Below are 16,980 nucleotides of genomic sequence, written 5' to 3' on the forward strand. Positions count from 1 at the left end.
GATAGTACCAATTTCGGAAGAGGAGATATGGGAGGCTATGAAATCAGCTAAAGAAAAGCAACAGGTAGAGACTGTACTCCATAATGATTATGGAAAAGGGCAAAAGAAGTATGCATACCCGTTTTAACTGTTGTTTTAAACCACATATTTTTATTGTGCGGCTGGCCAATAGAATGGACAATATCTAGAGTTGTACCATTATATAGAAAAGATAAAAACAAAGAATTGCCGAATTACCGAATGTTCAACACTTCTCCAATAGCAGGATTTTGTGTAAGAGTGTAGTTAATCGGTTAACAAAATAGCTCGAAGAAATGAGAAAATTCACAGAGGAGCCGGGAAGGCTTAGTAAAGAAGGGGGTACAAAGGAGCAGGTTTTTTATTTTGCATAGTATAGTTAGGATAGGATTGACGTAGCGTTCCTGGACATAAGGAGGCTTTTGATAGTGTGATAGAAGCTATGCTAGTTAAGCGACTTCTAAAGATCGAACTGCCTGTAAATTTTTCTAGATTAATTGTAGGAATATATAGTTCAGTAGGGTTAGTTGTTAGAATACTAGGTAAGGTATCCGGGAGAATTTTGACGCGAATAGGTTTAATACAGGGATGCCCACTGTCACCGACTTTGTTCAACGTGTATATTAATGATATAGTTGATTTCTTCAAGGAGAAAAGTGCTCCGGAGGTACTGATAAGTGTTTCGAAAATTTGCATGCTTTTGTTTGCTGATGATATTGCTCTCACAGCACAATCGGCAAAAGAAATGCAAACATTATTAAACATAATGGAGGAATATTGGGACATGAAAGGATAGAATTAAATAAGAAGAAAACGGTAGTTGTAGTTTTTAGGAAAGGTGGAAAATTAAGGAAAGATGATGAATTTAGATTTAAAGGTGATTTTATAGAGATTAAAAAAGGATCGTGTACTTAGGATTAAGTTGTTTTGGAATGGTAAGTATACAGAGGATGTTAAGTATAGAGTACAAAAGGGAAATTTGTGTATGAATTTGATTTTAAAAAATGAGGTTGGAAAGATTAGGGATTTAACAATGCATAAATATTTATTTAGGACAAAACTCCTCCCGGTTATGCATTTTATGTGTGAACTTTAGGGCTTTGGAGAAAGTGGGGAGTTGGAGAGAATGCTAAGAAATTATTTTAGGCGAGTTTTAGGGCCCATAGATCCGTTCACAGTATTTTACTGGAGGGGGATATAGGACTAAGTAGGTTAAGAAAAGATAGGTTAATAAGAATGGTGAACTTTTGGATAAAAAATGTAAGAAGTAAAAATAGGCTAGCGAAAGAAGCGTATTTTAGTTTGTTGGAGGATAAGATAGAGGTAGGGTGACCACAAGAAATTAAAAAATTTTTAGATGAAGCAAGATATTCGTATTTTTGAAGTGAAGGTCAGGGATTGACTTCCGATATAATGGTTGATATGGTAAAAGAAAGGCTACATGAGTAGGGTATACATTAGTGTTAAGTTTGGAAAGAGACACTAGAATTTTTAAGTTCCTTTGATACGATGAAAGTCACGGGAGGAGAAAACGTTAATATTCAGTTAGGATAGAAAGTGAAAGAAATAAAATAGATTATTAATTTAAGGGGAGGTTTGATAAATATTGTGGAAAGGGAAAGGAAATTTAGGGGTCATAGTGTTAACCCAATCCCTTGTCCGATGTGTGGGGAAGATCATGAGGATATTTTTCATTTTTGGGGGAATTGTAAGGAATTGGCGGATCTGAGAAATGAGAAATGAGTATTGGCAGACAGAAGGTGGGTGGAAGGGATTGTACGATCACGAGTTAAAATGACATTAAGGAACTTGGCTAAGTATGTTTCGTATATTCATATATAAGTACGTTTTTTCTTTTTAATTTATTTGTTTTTATTGTGTTTTTTTGTTGGTTTTGTTATGTTTGTGTTCTGTTTTTGTTTTGTTTTTTTCCTATGGCCCGATGGCTTTTTTTGGAAATACATACATATGATATGATATTCTGCACTGAAACACAGTGACGGTTCTAGATCTGGGCAAGGGGGGTGGGGGGCAGTTGCCCAGTTATGTCAGAGATTCTCAATTTGGACACTACATACGTAATTAAAATTGAATTTTTCAGTTAAACGAATTATGCGCCAAGAGGACAAACTGTGACTGCTTTAACTAAGGAACGTCACTAATCTACATTTATTATTATGTTTGTTGTGTTTTTTGTTTTTTTATGGCTTTCATTATTTGAATTTTCTCCATGGGACACATACGTCTCTTTAGTCCAGAAAGGAGCCAACGATTAAATTAGTTCTTTATCGTCCTTTTTTTTCTTTTTTTTTCACTGTGCTATTAGAAATTTCCAAAAATATTTCTGTTCAGGTGAAACTTAGAATTTATCGTCTGGAAAGGTACTCTGCAAACTATGTGAGATCGATGGTACGATATTGATGATTTTTAGATGCTTTTGCCACTTTTTTTTACCTTCATTTGAAAGCACTCTGGTCAGCTAGAGATTTTAGGAGTAAGAATCTTGGGGCAAAGAGACATAGGGTATGCATTTTCAGAGGCATACGTCCATTCTCAATTCCACCAGTTTTCCGTTTGAAATCTAAAGGACCCATAGTTACAGCCAAGCAGACGCCTCCCAAGTAATTTAAATCACTGGCTTTTACTGGCTGAGGAACTATGAGGCTTCCAAGTTTTATGTTTTGGGGATTCCTTTATTTTTGATAATTTTGATTCCTTTAAAATTTGATATGTTACATAACTTTATGGTGGTCGTTTTCGGTTGTGATATCACTCTTTATTTTCCTTAGAGCACATTTTGAAAAATAAATTCTCAAATTAACAATATTCGAAACTTAATATGGACTTTATAAAGTAAGCATGGCAGTGCACAAATATTAATTATCATAAGCATTATTCTATGTTAGAACTATAAAATTATAATCCAAGAATTATAGTTCTATGTTAGCAACAACGTAAGATTATTGCTTACTTAATACTGTTGGAAACATTTTTAGTTAAACGGCATATTTAAAACAAGACAGCAACAGAAAGACTCTTAATATTTCGGTTGGATTACGACAATTTACAGAAAAAGGTTTTTAATGTACTTACAGATGTTGTTTCAATAGGCCTCGGCACAAAAGCAGTAGCATCATTTATGGGAAGAGGTCCAGCAAGTAACCCTCGGGGAGCATCGCCAAAATAGAAGCAAGGGTCAATCGTCAAGTTCTGCGTGGGTAAAAGACACTCGAATATCGTAGAAAAACCCTGAGGTGGTGGAAATCTTAGTCTTCCATGCTCGCCCCCGAACAAAAAACGACAGCTGTAAAATTTAGGAAAAAGTATTAGTGTCCGTTATTCCTTTGCTTTCACACACATGTTGACTCTATATAAATAGATTATGAAATACTTTTAGCTTTAAAAACGCCTTCTAGTGGAGTTTCTTGTTGCTGGGCTTTCTTTTAGAGCCATGGTTTTCTGAAAGTAATTCATGTATGTTTTGCTGTTTTGGAGATAATTTAGATCACGAGAATATTGATCCACTGACAATCAGGATCGTCATTTTTTAGTCTGGATTGAGGATTCGACAACTTGAAACACACAAACAAACACAGACAAAAAAAAAGTGGATTTTGCCGGGTTGTGAATTGGTTTTTTTTTTAATTTTTCTGTTCCACAGTTTACAATTCATTTTTATAAACTCCTTTGTTTCACTAATAACTTTGAGTTCTTTTCGAGAATCTGCCTTGTGTGGGAGAAAGGCCTCTAATGAGTAATTGAACAATATGAAATACCTAATTCTTGCAGAGCAGCTAATGACAGGAAAAAACATGCCATCTAGATTGAAATTCCTGAAGTGCCCTTTGACTTTGACACCATTAAAGAAGAAATGAATGACAGGGACAGTCAGGTCTATAGCACAACCAATTACATCTCCTTTTCTGATGTATGGAGGTATCATACCATCATGAACCATTGTGGAACGCCCTCCTGCAATGAATTTTCTTCATAATTCTTATAACACTTAAAAAATACACAAATAAAGTCAGCTTTTTGTATCGAATCTGTATTTGACTTAAGAATGTTCGGTGGGGCAAAGAGATCCGAATCATTGGAAAAAGGGGCAAATCATTGGCATCGGTTCTATTTTTCGTATAAACAGAAACAACTGAAAAAAAAAACTGGGATAGATGCAGATAACCTGCTTTTCTTTTTGTCCTGTTTTTCAGAAAAACACAAAAAATGCTGTTTTTAGGGGACAAATAGCTGTTTAAACATTTTTTTCTTTTCATGCAGACCAATATACAACTGGAGAACCTCTTTATATCAGAGTGCTTGCTGGTTAACTACATCATAAGGTTTCAATTAAGCTTGGTTTCATTAAAGCTTTAAAATGTTTTATTCCTTGATTATTGCAAACCACGGAAGATAAAGAGAAATTAAAATGCACTGGCTTTAAGTTTGAGCTTACAGTTTTCCTTTATAATCTTTCCTTTTTTAATGAAAGGCTGTTTTAAACTATCGAACTTGATGTATAAGAGACTAGAACCCATATTTATTCCTCTTTTTTAAGAATAAGCCTTTGGAGACATCAAAACTCCATGATACGGTGCCAAAACTTTGCTATTGCAGCTCTATTTGAACAACAAAACCTTCAAAAAAGGCAAAAGCGAAAATATTAGTATTTTATTTGAATTTTGAAAAAGCAAGGCTCGGCAGACGATTAGTCTCCTAACTCTAGGACGTTCGCTTATTTTATGTGGTACACTTTAGATCAAAAGTAATGGGGAAAAAACGGGGTAAACCACTCTTCAAACATTGTGTCCTAATCTAATACAACTAAATCCTTGCTGTGTTCTACTCATCTTTTCCCAGTCTTAGTATCCTAAACACACGTTATCTTCACTATTTTAGAGTTTCTATTTCTAGTGTTACTGAGACTAGAACATGGTTGGAAAAAAAACTTGCTTTTCCTCATTCATTTTCTCTCCTTTTTTTATAGATTTGCCAATGTGTGTGTAGAAATGATAAAACAGAAAAACGAAATTCTCTCAAGATATTCTCCAAATTCTGGAAATATTAATTTTGCTACAAAACTTCACTTATAAACATACCTATAAAGTTGGTTGGAGCAATATGGGAGGAAATCACCCTACCCTCCACCTATGTTGGTCTAGAGGTTTTTTTTCCCAATATTAGTTCACACGCTGGCCCCCCCCCCCCCCTAAAAAAAAGAGTAGGGTTCGCTTGGTCTATAACTAAACCAATAAAGTGGGAGCCAAAACCAACAAACTGGAGCACAAAACATAAGTCAGATAAGACTTTCTGAAGTTGATTCACCAAGCTTTCGTTTCTTTGAACCATGATTCTGCTTTTGAGTCAAAAGTTCCATTTAAGCAAGCGGGCAAGTAGGCATTTGTTCCAAATTGAAGTCGAACTAAAATCTAGAAGTACTGAAAATTTGCGACGGTTCCCATGCCCCATCACTAAAATATTTCCTGAGAATGACAAATAGAAAAAAAAAATCAATTATTACTTATATCCTACAGGACTTTATTTATATTAGAATTTTCCTTTCCTTTTCTCATATTGGTTTTGTACAGTGTTTTTTTTTCATTATATTTTACATGCTTTATTTAAACAAAATATCTTACTTTTTTTCTTGCTGAAAAAGGCTTACGGATGTGAAGCCGAAATATTCACACTCTTACTATTATTGTTGCAGTTTTTTCTTTGTCTTTTAAGAAAATTATACCCGTTTTTTCTACATTTTATTTTATTTTAACTCTATAGAAAATTTATATATTCAAAAAAGAAGACATATAACAGATGTGTAAAAGTGCTGCTACTTTTACAGTCAAAATAATTTCTTAGACCACACTGCTTTTCCATTTATGAAAAATTAAGCAGGAAAAACGGGTTTTAATTTTTATAAAGCAGTGAATACAATAAAATAAACACTTAATTAAACAAAAATACTCCGAATATTTCGGCTCCATGTCCGGGAGCCTTTCTCAACGGAAAAAAAAGAAAATAAAAAATGAAACAAAAAATGTTCTTTTTAAAAACCTTAACTTACATCAAAATAAACAAAAAAAAACACAAAAAAAAAAACAACAAAAGAAAAAATATAAATAAATAGGAAACAAAACTCACATATTAAATAAACACTTCCATTCACTGGCGTATAAACAAAATCGAATGTCTATATTGATTCAAACACGCCTCCTCACAGTATATAAATGGAAATCTATCAAAAAATGAAGACTATATTTATACTTAAACCAAAACAATAAAGGTCAGCTAATCTCCGGCCCATAACCCCTAATTAAATCTCACAAGTTCATCAACCAATGTTTGAATTATAAATTGAACGGATTCGTTTGCTTGCAAGCTTAGCTGCAGTTCGTTTACTTTTCCCAGCATTTAACCCATTCTGACCTTTGTTCGCAAGGTCATCTTTCGTTTTAGAACTAGCATTAGAATCGGTGTTGGCTGAATATCTAACCTATTTTTTGACTAAATTATTATAAATTAAGTTGATCCTAAATACCCCTTCATCTCTATTGATACTAATACCCCCATATATTATCTTTTTTATTTCTATAATTTCCCTGAAACTTTTTAAAAGTCCTACAGACATACATACTATTTTTGTTTGATAAAATAAAATACTGTGATGAGGAAAATTATAAACATGTTCTGCAACAGCTGACTCAAATGTTCCCGGTGTTTTATTTTGTCTTAGAGAGCAATCTATGGCATTCTTGTGTTGCTGTAGCCTATTTTCTAAAATCTGTTGTGTTCTTCCCACATAAAATTTACCACAAGAGCATGGAATTTTGTATACTCCCCTTTGCATATATCTGGGTACCTTGTCTTTCCCCTTATTTAACAAAGAGCTTTTAGTGTTTCCTGATTTCAATTTCGTTTTTATATTATGTTTTTTTAATTCTCTTCTTAATTTTGGTAACAAAATCTTGATAAAAGGCCAAACTTCACTATTTGTTTCTTCAGTTGACCTGTCTTCTTCCAGATTAACAGGCCCCTTCAACTTTTTTTTCCTTTTTTCAATCTTCTTAGACATCATATTTTCCGGCTATACGGTACGAGCTACAATATCCTTGCTAAAAACTAGTTAATTTCTTATGTATTCTGGTGATGATAATTGTAATAACCTATCAACATCATATTCGCATCAAATCATCCGATCCAGGTAAAAAGGGGTGTGGTTATTTCTTTAGTTGATAGGGTATTAAAATTAGCATCACCAGAATACATAAGCAATGAACTAATTTTTATTAAGGATATTCTAGTAGGTAATGGCTATCCGGAAAATGTGATTTCTCAAATAATTGAAAAAAGGAAAAAAAAGTTGATGGAACCAAAAATATTAGAAGAAGATGGGTCAAATCAAGAAACAAATTACATAACTTTGCCTTTTATCCCAATTTTGTCACAAAAAATAAGAAAAGAATTAAAAAAACATGATATACATACAGCATTTAAATCGGGACAAACTTTAAGCTTTTTTTTAAATGAATGGAAAGACAAGGTACCGAGACATATGCGAAAGGCAGTATACAAATTCCATAATCTAATGGTACATGGTATGTTAGAATTACATAACAGATGTTAGGAAATAGGGAACAGCAGCACGAGAATGCTATAGATAGTTTTCTAAAACAAATTAAAACACTGAAAACTTTTGAGTCAGCTGTTGCAGAACATATTTATAATTTTCCTCATCACAGTATTTTATTTGATCAAACAAAAATAGTAGATACGTCTGTAGGACTTTTACAAAGCTTCGGGAAAATTATAGAAACAAAAAAGATAATATATGGGGGTATTAGTATCAATAGAGATGAAGGGGAATTTGGGATCAATTCAATTTATAATAGTTTAATTAAAAAGCAGGTAAGAATTTCAACCAGTACTGATTTTAATACTAGTTCCGGAACGAAAGATGACTTTGCGAACAAAGGTCAGAATGGGTTAAATGCTGGGAAAAGTAAACGAACTGCAGCTAAGCTTGCAAGCAAACGCATCCATTCAATTTATAATTCAAACATTGGTTTATGAACTTCTGAGATTTAATTAGGGGTTATGGGCCGGGGGTTAGCTGACCTTTATTGTTTTGGTTTAAGTATAAATATAGTCTTCATTTTTTTATAGATTTCCATTTATATACTGTGAGGAGGCGTGTTTGAATCAATATAGACATTCGATTTTGTTTATACGTCAGTGAATGGAAGTGTTTATTTAATATGTGAGTTTTGTTTCCAATTTATTTATATATTTTTTCTTTTGTTTTTTTTTTGTGTGTTTTTTTTTTGTTTATTTTTATGTAAGTTAAGGTTTTTAAAAAGAAAATTTTTTTTTATTTTTTTTATTTTCTTTTTTTTACGTTTAGAAAGGCTCCCGGGCGTGGGGCCGAAATATTCGGAGTATTTTTGTTTAATTCAGTGTTTATTTTATTGTATTCACTGCTTTATAAAAATTAAAACACATTTTTCTTGCTTAATTTTTCGTACTTTTACAGTCCATTTCTGTTTGTGATTCTGGTTCAGTTAGTTATTTCATTTTCTGCTCTTGGGACTGAGCTGAAGGAATGCTATCACAAATGCATCCTAAACTTTAATAGATCTCTCAGTGCTAGAAAAAACAAATTGGAGCTTATACTTCGTTTCTTTCTTAGTAGCGATATTAGAATGTTGGCCTTTAGCAAAAATCCAATTTTTGAACTCATAGAGATACAGTTATTTTTAAGGTCAATCCGTAATCCTTGAATAACTGATAAAAGCTTATTAAATGAGTTTTTTTTTTATAAAATTTGTTCATGGGATATACCACTTCGAAAATTTTAGAAACTGCCAACTTCATTGCTGTGGTACACATCAGAAAAAAAAAATCAGACTATGACTTCACAATTAAGAGCTAAGTCCTTATTTGATGGAAAAACAAGCTGAAGAAACTAGGTGGGCCCATGGCTCCTCCATCACCTCCCAGTCTCCTCATTAGTTTTTTTTTGGAGAAAAGAAGGCATGTTGCACCCTGTTTAAAGCAAAATATCACAAAATTTTTTAATCCGTATTATTGAGGGCATAAGGTTGGCATGTGGCCTCTCCAGCCACATCTCCACATTCCTCCCATCAGATTTGTTTGCTGAAAGTAAGCACGTTGCACCTTGTTTAATCAGAATCATGCAAGGATTTCCAAACTGTGTGATTAGCGGCACTAAAGGGTCTGCAGCACCTTGAACACCAACACACACTACTAACTTTTCTGCAAAAGGATTGGCAGGTTTTTTTTTATTTCATCCCTTGACTAGAAATTAAGAGGGCTATCAACGGGATACCAGAACTGTGATTTTCATAGGTATGCTTTACTTTTCTGATTTTCGCATGAAATTACTCATATTAACTTTAAACTCAAGAAACAAGTGATTTGGGCACTGGCATCTATTTGGCGAAGGGGGAAGGGGGTTGGCAGCCCCCTATATTTGATGCCCTCTATATTTTGGAAAATACACTTTGTTACTTCCCCTACATTTTCGTGAATTGGTGCCATTGGATTTGGGCCAAGTGAACAAAGGGAACGTATTTTCAACTACTTTTCATATTAAAGTGCTCAAATCCAGTTGCAATTTGGTAGGCAGGTACCTACAACCAAGGAAATTATAACAAAATAAAGATATCATAAAGCATGGTCATATTCAAGGGCAATGGGTTTCATATTTGTGATGCATAATTCAATGTTTAGTTGTTTTGATACATTTTAGGCTAGTAAAATTTATTTTTATGAAATTAGTCAGTTCTTATGTGCCAACCACTCGTTGATAAACACAATCAAGTTTTTCTAACAATCAAATACATGGGAAACAAATAATAGCCATTATGTTTACAGACAAAGTCCTTAGCTCGGGCATGCACATTTTTTTTTTAATGACAATAGGTTTGATGGATTAGTTCTATGTTTTGGTACAAAGCAGTACAACACCAACTTATTTACGTCGGACATTCTACAAGTAACAGCAATGATTTGATGTCAGGAGTGAGTAAAGTCGGTTTTAAGCAGAAACAGCATGTTTTGATATAGTGTCTAAAAAAACATTCTTTTTTTACTCCTTCTAAGACATCCAATTTAAAAGTGTTGAATGGTCGACAGCTATAATATTTAATCAAATGTGTAGAAACAAAACTAATGTGCTCATCTTACAATGCTTTTTTCAGTGAAGCCAACCAATGGCTACTGCAAAACTTCACATTGCCCATGAAACATAAATCTAGTTTCTGTTCCTTTCTTTTTTCATTGAAACAGTGTTATGATATTATTTTAGTACAATATTCTAACAACATGATTTATTCTATTATAATAGTATTATAATATTGTGACATAGTATTATGATATTATAATATATAGTATTAAATATCATTATTGGTTTAAATATTTTGAATAGTGTGATTATAATATTATTGTTTTCTCATTTTAAACAGTCATACAGTTTCCAAGCAAAAAGCCACTTCACAGGGTTTTTGCAGCTTAGACAAACCATAAATTAAAAAAAAAACCGATTCAAAATAGACATACTGAAAAAAGAAATCGGTAAGCATAATTTTGTACATTGACTTAACACTTCCTCTAGAGCCCAAATCAAAACTTACCAGTCCACAAATATGCACCATCAAATCCATATGAGAATAAATCATCTCCAACACCATTGCCACCCCACTTTTCGCCACCACCAGGATAAGGCACATACCTAAAAAGAAAATTATATTTGCCTTGTATTCAATCAGAAGGTTCAGCAATTCTAGTAATAGCAATCTTTCATTACACAAGCTGACTGGAAAATGTTTCCCTTCAGTAATGTAGCGATAAAAATTTTTAGAGGTTTTGATTGTGGTAATAATGATTGACCGCGTCGAAGGTAATATTGTACCTTAAAGCTGTGAGCTTACACCTTATAAATTCTTCGATAGCGCCACTTATAGCGCTAAGGACTGTGCCATATGTAATATTATGATTTAAAGCGGTGTACCGATCGGGCCAGTTCTTCTGGGGTGATTTTTCATAAGCTACTTAATAGGCTAGATAAGCTATAAAAATAATGAGAAAATTAATTTTATGATCGCGCCACAGCAATAGTGAGAAAGGTAAATTTATGAGCACGCCACCCTCAATCTTTGAGAGAAAATAACATATGTAACTATATAAATATAACCTCTTTTCCTTGAGTTATCTTGAAATCAATTACCTCTAATGTTATGTAGAAATCAGATCCCTGGGAACCTACCCTGGAGACATACGAACTAATTACCTGTCGTGCGACTAGATACAGACATATAAAATAAAATAAACACAAATAGAAAAGCAATAGATTTATTGTGACTTACATTTTAGGTGTACAACAATGCTCACTTCAATTGACGACAAATAGGAGCAGAGACAACAATAATGACTGGATTGCAATGCCTGAACGCCGAAATAATTCTGATCATAATAATCCTCCCAACAAGCACTTTTACAATACTATGAAACATATAGTTTTTGTCCTGCGCTCTAAGAGCTGACTCACAATTGGCCCAAGTCCTGAGGCGGGGGCCGCTATTTTGTAATTATGTTCGCAAACTCACTACATTATGCGAACTGTTCGTCCAATAATTTGTTTTAAATATTTCTGATGATCAAACGTTATAACTTTAGCTTCCTGAGAAAAAATCTGTCTAGCATCTTTTTTTTTACCCACTATCTTAGCGAAATTCAAAACTGAATAGCGTCGTTCTTTTGCTAAGGCTAAAATTCAATTTATATTTTTTCTGATTCATTACTTTTATTTTTTTTAAACTAGATTTAAAATTAATTAGAGGGAGTCGGAATTATCTTTAGAAAGAAAAAGATTTATTTTTTTGTATTTTAAATATATCACATTTTACTCACGGTACATATTACCCTTCCCATGTTTTAATGACGTCCCGTCATTAGGACTTGCTTGCCCTTGGGGTTTTTAAGTATTCGCTATTTATTAACTATTTATTCTACATAATTTTGATTGACATTGTATTATTTTATATTTTTATTTTAGCTTAATCAGGAGTGCTACACATTTTCTATATTACTTTTCTTATTTTATTATATATCCCTTTCTAAAGTTCATCTACTGGATTAAGATTATTTATGGTTCTAGCCTAGCTACTATACTAAAGATTTTTTTTCTACATCTAACACTGATGACTTTTACATTTCCAACAAGGTTGGGGCTATTCTACCTTTACATAAGATTTTTGAGAATTCACCTTTTACAAGTTTTTTTTTATTTTGCTGACTATAGGGCACACTGCTTTCTATCTACGCTACATTAAATGAATAGTACGACAACGCTACACATAACTCTATCTGAACATTTAACATTACACATAAGAACGATTTAAAACACACGATATTATGTTTACCACGTTCACTGGTAAACATTAGAACACTGTCACTGTGAATGTTTGCTATGGAACTTTACTGATAGGATATTGGAATTTTTGAGTTATCGAAGTTATTAAGATTTAACGTATGTAAATTCACACCTATTTCATCACCTTCGTGTTTCTTTAGCGTACTCAATCCTTCTGTTGTAAATTATGGTCCTTCACTCTTTTCGTCTTGGCAAAATTTTTAAAGCACTTACAATATAGTTTCTTCATGGAACAGTTCGAGCATAATTGTGTTCACACGACAATCTTTCTCTAATTGTCGAATGGGAAATGATACTTCAAACTACAGGTGTGAGAATATGCTATCAGAGTTCATTCTCACCTGCTTTTTGATAGTTCATAGGGTGTCTTATCATTAAGGGGTTGAACACTGGGATTGCGTTCATTTTCCTCTCATTATACCATTTTTGGGATATTTTAAAGCACATAGAGAATGTATTTCTTGTATAAAATTGTTCATTTTGTGCACTTAAGGATCACAGTTCTCTTATAAAATTGTTAGTGCATGGCTTGCATCTATTAACCTTTGTGGTGATTCCTTAGTTAATCACAGGGGAATCGAAGTTTGGATTTGGAATGGGTCGACATCAAACTTTAGTGACTCCTTCAACATATTGTCTTTAACTTGCGGGAGGAGTATATTGTCACTAAGGGGTTAATCACTGGGGTTAATTTTGGTTTCCGTAATTCAATTGTTGGTTTCCAGGTCCATTTTTCAGAAATTTTCTCGTAACATTTATGGGATAACGGAGATATGAACTTTTCACATAGAGGGGATAGGATGAATTCCGAGAGATGGTCGAAGGGATTCGATGCTTGGATCTGCGTCATATAAATAATTTTTGGGATAATCAAATATCATAACTATACAGTCCTATGGTACATGGGTCCACAATGATTATCAAGGGATATATTTATGTACTTATATCTTGTACTGGTCGATGGGGCTCTCAGGATTTATGTGATTATATAGTTCGATAATGCACTGGATACTGAGAATCAAATATAGTGTTACCTGATACGCAATATGGTTCGTGGTCGAGGAAACAACGATCAAAGGTAACTATAATTTTCGCCAATAATCTGGGATGACAATTGCCTGAGTCTTTGGGAAGTACTGTTCGTAGGTTGATGTATGATGAAAATAAATGCTACTAGGCTGTATCTGCACTGGACTACGCATTGTAATGATCAATTTCCAATAAGTCGATCCACTTCCTGTAATAAAAATAACGAGGCAGAATCACACGTTCTTTAAAACAAATAGTCATAACACATGATAAGGAATATGATTGGTTACAATAAATGGTTAACGTTATACTACAAGGTAATATCAAGCAGATGCCAATATTAATATGCATATATTGTTTTTAACAAACTGGCATTATTATTTCTCTTATAAGAGATTACTTCTCTTAACTTTAAGTAATGTCCCTTATTATTTCCCTCAGTATACTTTATTACACACAATTTAATTTAATCCTTCTATGCACTCATTCAATTCAATATTAGATTTAAAATAACCACTGGAGTATAAGTTCCGCTACATTATTAAGTTTTAAGTCTAAGTTTACTACATATTTCATGCCTGCATTGTTCACACACGTCCGTACTGTTTAAGAAACGCATGTTGCAGCACCATAGCTACACGGTCTTACGTAAACAACCTTACAATGAGGGAACAAGACATAGCAAGGACGAGTGGAGACCTCTATTCCCACTCGTTTTCTATTGTCTTCTCTATTTCTTGGCTTAGATGTTCTCGTGGGGTTCAGGGTTTAACTTTGCATTTCAGCTGTTTCCCCCGTGTTCTTTTCTTGGTTTTCGCCTTCTTTGCCTCAGGATTTTTTCATAATTAAAAGTCAATAAGGATCTTATTGTCAGGGAAATCACGAACACGAAACATACGGTCAGTAGTATGTTCCAACAGAAATTGGTTGAGAATAATCCGTATCTATTATCCACATACTTTAATCTCTGGTCCTCGTTTGTAAACAGGGGAATCTGAAAGTCTAATGTTTCTCTTATTTTTGTAAGCGGTAATGTCCCTTTATTCTTTTCTATTTTGGACCATATCGAAGTTTTCATTTCCTCGTTTCTATATTGGGAATAGTGTATGACAGGTTAATTGCCTTGAATTTGGTTATTTGGGGGCTTATTATCTTTGTGCTCGTGGTAATTAACGGCGTTCGAACAGTTGACTCTTTAGTTACAAGTCGACATCCTTGTTTTATGGTTATCGTACCCACATTTTGCAACAGTAATTCTGTTTTGTAACTTGGGTCTATTCTTTCTGTATTATTGTAACAAGACAAAGTTCCAACAGTTTCTCTTGGAACAGAAAATAACCAAAGATCATTTCTAAGGTGTATGAATATTTCTCGCTTCGTGCTTCCTATCATGGCTTCTTTCAGCTGGACTGGGTACATCGTACTGGAATGGTATGGGTAGACTTTTTATATTAAAGACAATTAATTGAATTAATTATATGCAATGTGACTTTTTAATTAGAATTTGTTTTCGGGAACTGATATATGTTGAACAGACGGTATCAGATGGTTTTGATTCATGCAAAGCCATGATATATGTTTAACAAAATTTTTCTATAGCATTTTTATAATTGTATAATTTTTACTCGTGAGCTAAAAGTTATTTAAACTATTATTTCTTTATGATATCTATCTATAATTTTTTTTTGTATTATTGAGTGTACTTTAATCTTTCCGGTTTCTTAACTGTTCTACCTGATTTTGTCGTTACTTTTTCTTGTGTTTGTTGCGTTTTTTTCTATTTATTTTTTTGTAGCAAAATGAGATCGAATTTTTTTAATTTTTTTTTCAAAAATTCTTGCCTTTTTAATACTGTCTCTTTTGCGTGCGCAGCTGCTGAAGTCAGTTTTGATTTCACTATTTCTTTAACTACTATATGGTCTGATTCGCCGTCAGACTCTTTGGAACTGATTTCCGACGAATCCACATTAGAACTTTTAGAGGTGGCACTTTTTGAGGTATCACCTGCCCTTCCTTCGTAAATTTCTACTCCTCTGGAAGTAGAAGGTTTATTCTCTAAATCCTCGCTTTGAGTTTTCAGCTTGGGAGATTTGAAAGATTCTTGAGAGCTATGAAAGGAATCAAAAGTTTTTGCGGGGTTTCTCCATTGTTTAAATGCCATGTCTTCAGGGGGATGGGGCATTCTTTGCACTAGTGTTTCCCTCCATGAATTCCATTGATTAGGCTTGACCTTTGACACAGTTATATCATGATATTGTCCTTGTCGGTCATCCTCGGGAGTTTCATTCTTAGGCAATGTACTTTGACTCGTTTTTATTGGGAAATTTATTAAATCCATAGCTTCTCGCAGATTTGTTTTAGTTGAATCTTTGGGAGGAGTTTTCTTTACAGTAATACCCGGAGTTTCTACCGCTCTGTTCAATTCCTCCTGCAATGATAGGGGCCTCTCTATTGGTGTTGCAGGCGAAACCATATCGTCTGGAAATCTTTTGGGGGGACAAGGGGTCGAAATTCTATCAGGGAGAAATTGGTTTTTCGGAGATATTGTATAATCTAATTTTCCTGCGCTCTCCGGTGATGAACGTTTTGGATCTTTTGGCGTTTTTATTCTCTCCTGTAGTAGGAATTTTCCTTTAGGAATAACTAAATTTTTATAGCTAAAAATTCTTCAAAGTTTTTCTCATCACTCTCATCCTCGAAATAGTCTTGCTTGAAATTAAAGGATTTTAGCTCTGCCAATCTTGATTTAGGGGGCTCATTTTCTAAATCTGACGAATCAGTAGAGGAGGGACGTGATACCCACATCTCTGGAAATTTTTCTCTTTTTATTCGGCTAACATGTGCCTTGTAAGTTCTTCCACTATCGGGGTTCACCATTTTAAAAGTATAGTCGTTATCGTACTTTTTGACTATTATGTACTGTCCAGAATATTTGTTGGAAAGTTTTTTGCCTTCCGTTTTTGCCTCGTTCTTTAGGTAGACACAATCTCCTATCTTGAAATCTGTGTTCCCCTTGACTTTGGGTTGGTTTCTTAGTTCTTGGTTTATTTTACATTTTTCCAACTCTTGCCTAACTATCTTATAAGTTTTCCTCATCCTATTTATGAATTCTTGTTTTTAATCCTCCGAGCTATTGTAATATTGCTGGGACTCAATAATCTCATCATACGGGATTCTAAATTCGCAACCAAAAAGTAAATAAAAAGGGTTGTCGTTGGTTGTTTCTGAATGAGCAATATTGATTATGATAGTTAAATAAGGTAAGAATTGATCCCAATCGATCCTGTTGTCTTTTTTTATAAATTCTTAATAAATTCGAAAATATTTTATGCCGGTTTTCTATTTTACCATTAACTTGTAGGTGGTATGGAGTTGTCATCATTTTCTCTATGTTAAAAAAACTCATTAAGTCTTTTGTTACTTTTGAAACAAAATTGCTTCCGTTATCACTCAAAACCTTATACGGAATGCCAAATTGTAAAAGT

The 16,980-nt window shown here is 33.5% G+C and overlaps 1 protein-coding gene across 1 annotated transcript in view; it reads right to left on the reverse strand.

Moving 5' to 3' along the window:
* The window catches only part of RyR (Ryanodine receptor), a 602,377-nt gene that overhangs the window by 354,889 nt on the left and 230,508 nt on the right, over window positions 1-16,980 (reverse strand). The window contains 3 exon segments of the mRNA XM_089093383.1: window positions 3,112-3,322; window positions 3,795-3,990; window positions 10,668-10,765. Coding sequence (XP_088949509.1) covers window positions 3,112-3,322; window positions 3,795-3,990; window positions 10,668-10,765 — 505 coding nt within the window.

Source organism: Artemia sp. Qi Xiang Cuo, chromosome 8, assembly GCF_049724085.1.
Source record: "Artemia sp. Qi Xiang Cuo chromosome 8, ASM4972408v1, whole genome shotgun sequence".
NCBI classification, from domain to species: domain Eukaryota; kingdom Metazoa; phylum Arthropoda; class Branchiopoda; order Anostraca; family Artemiidae; genus Artemia; species Artemia sp. Qi Xiang Cuo.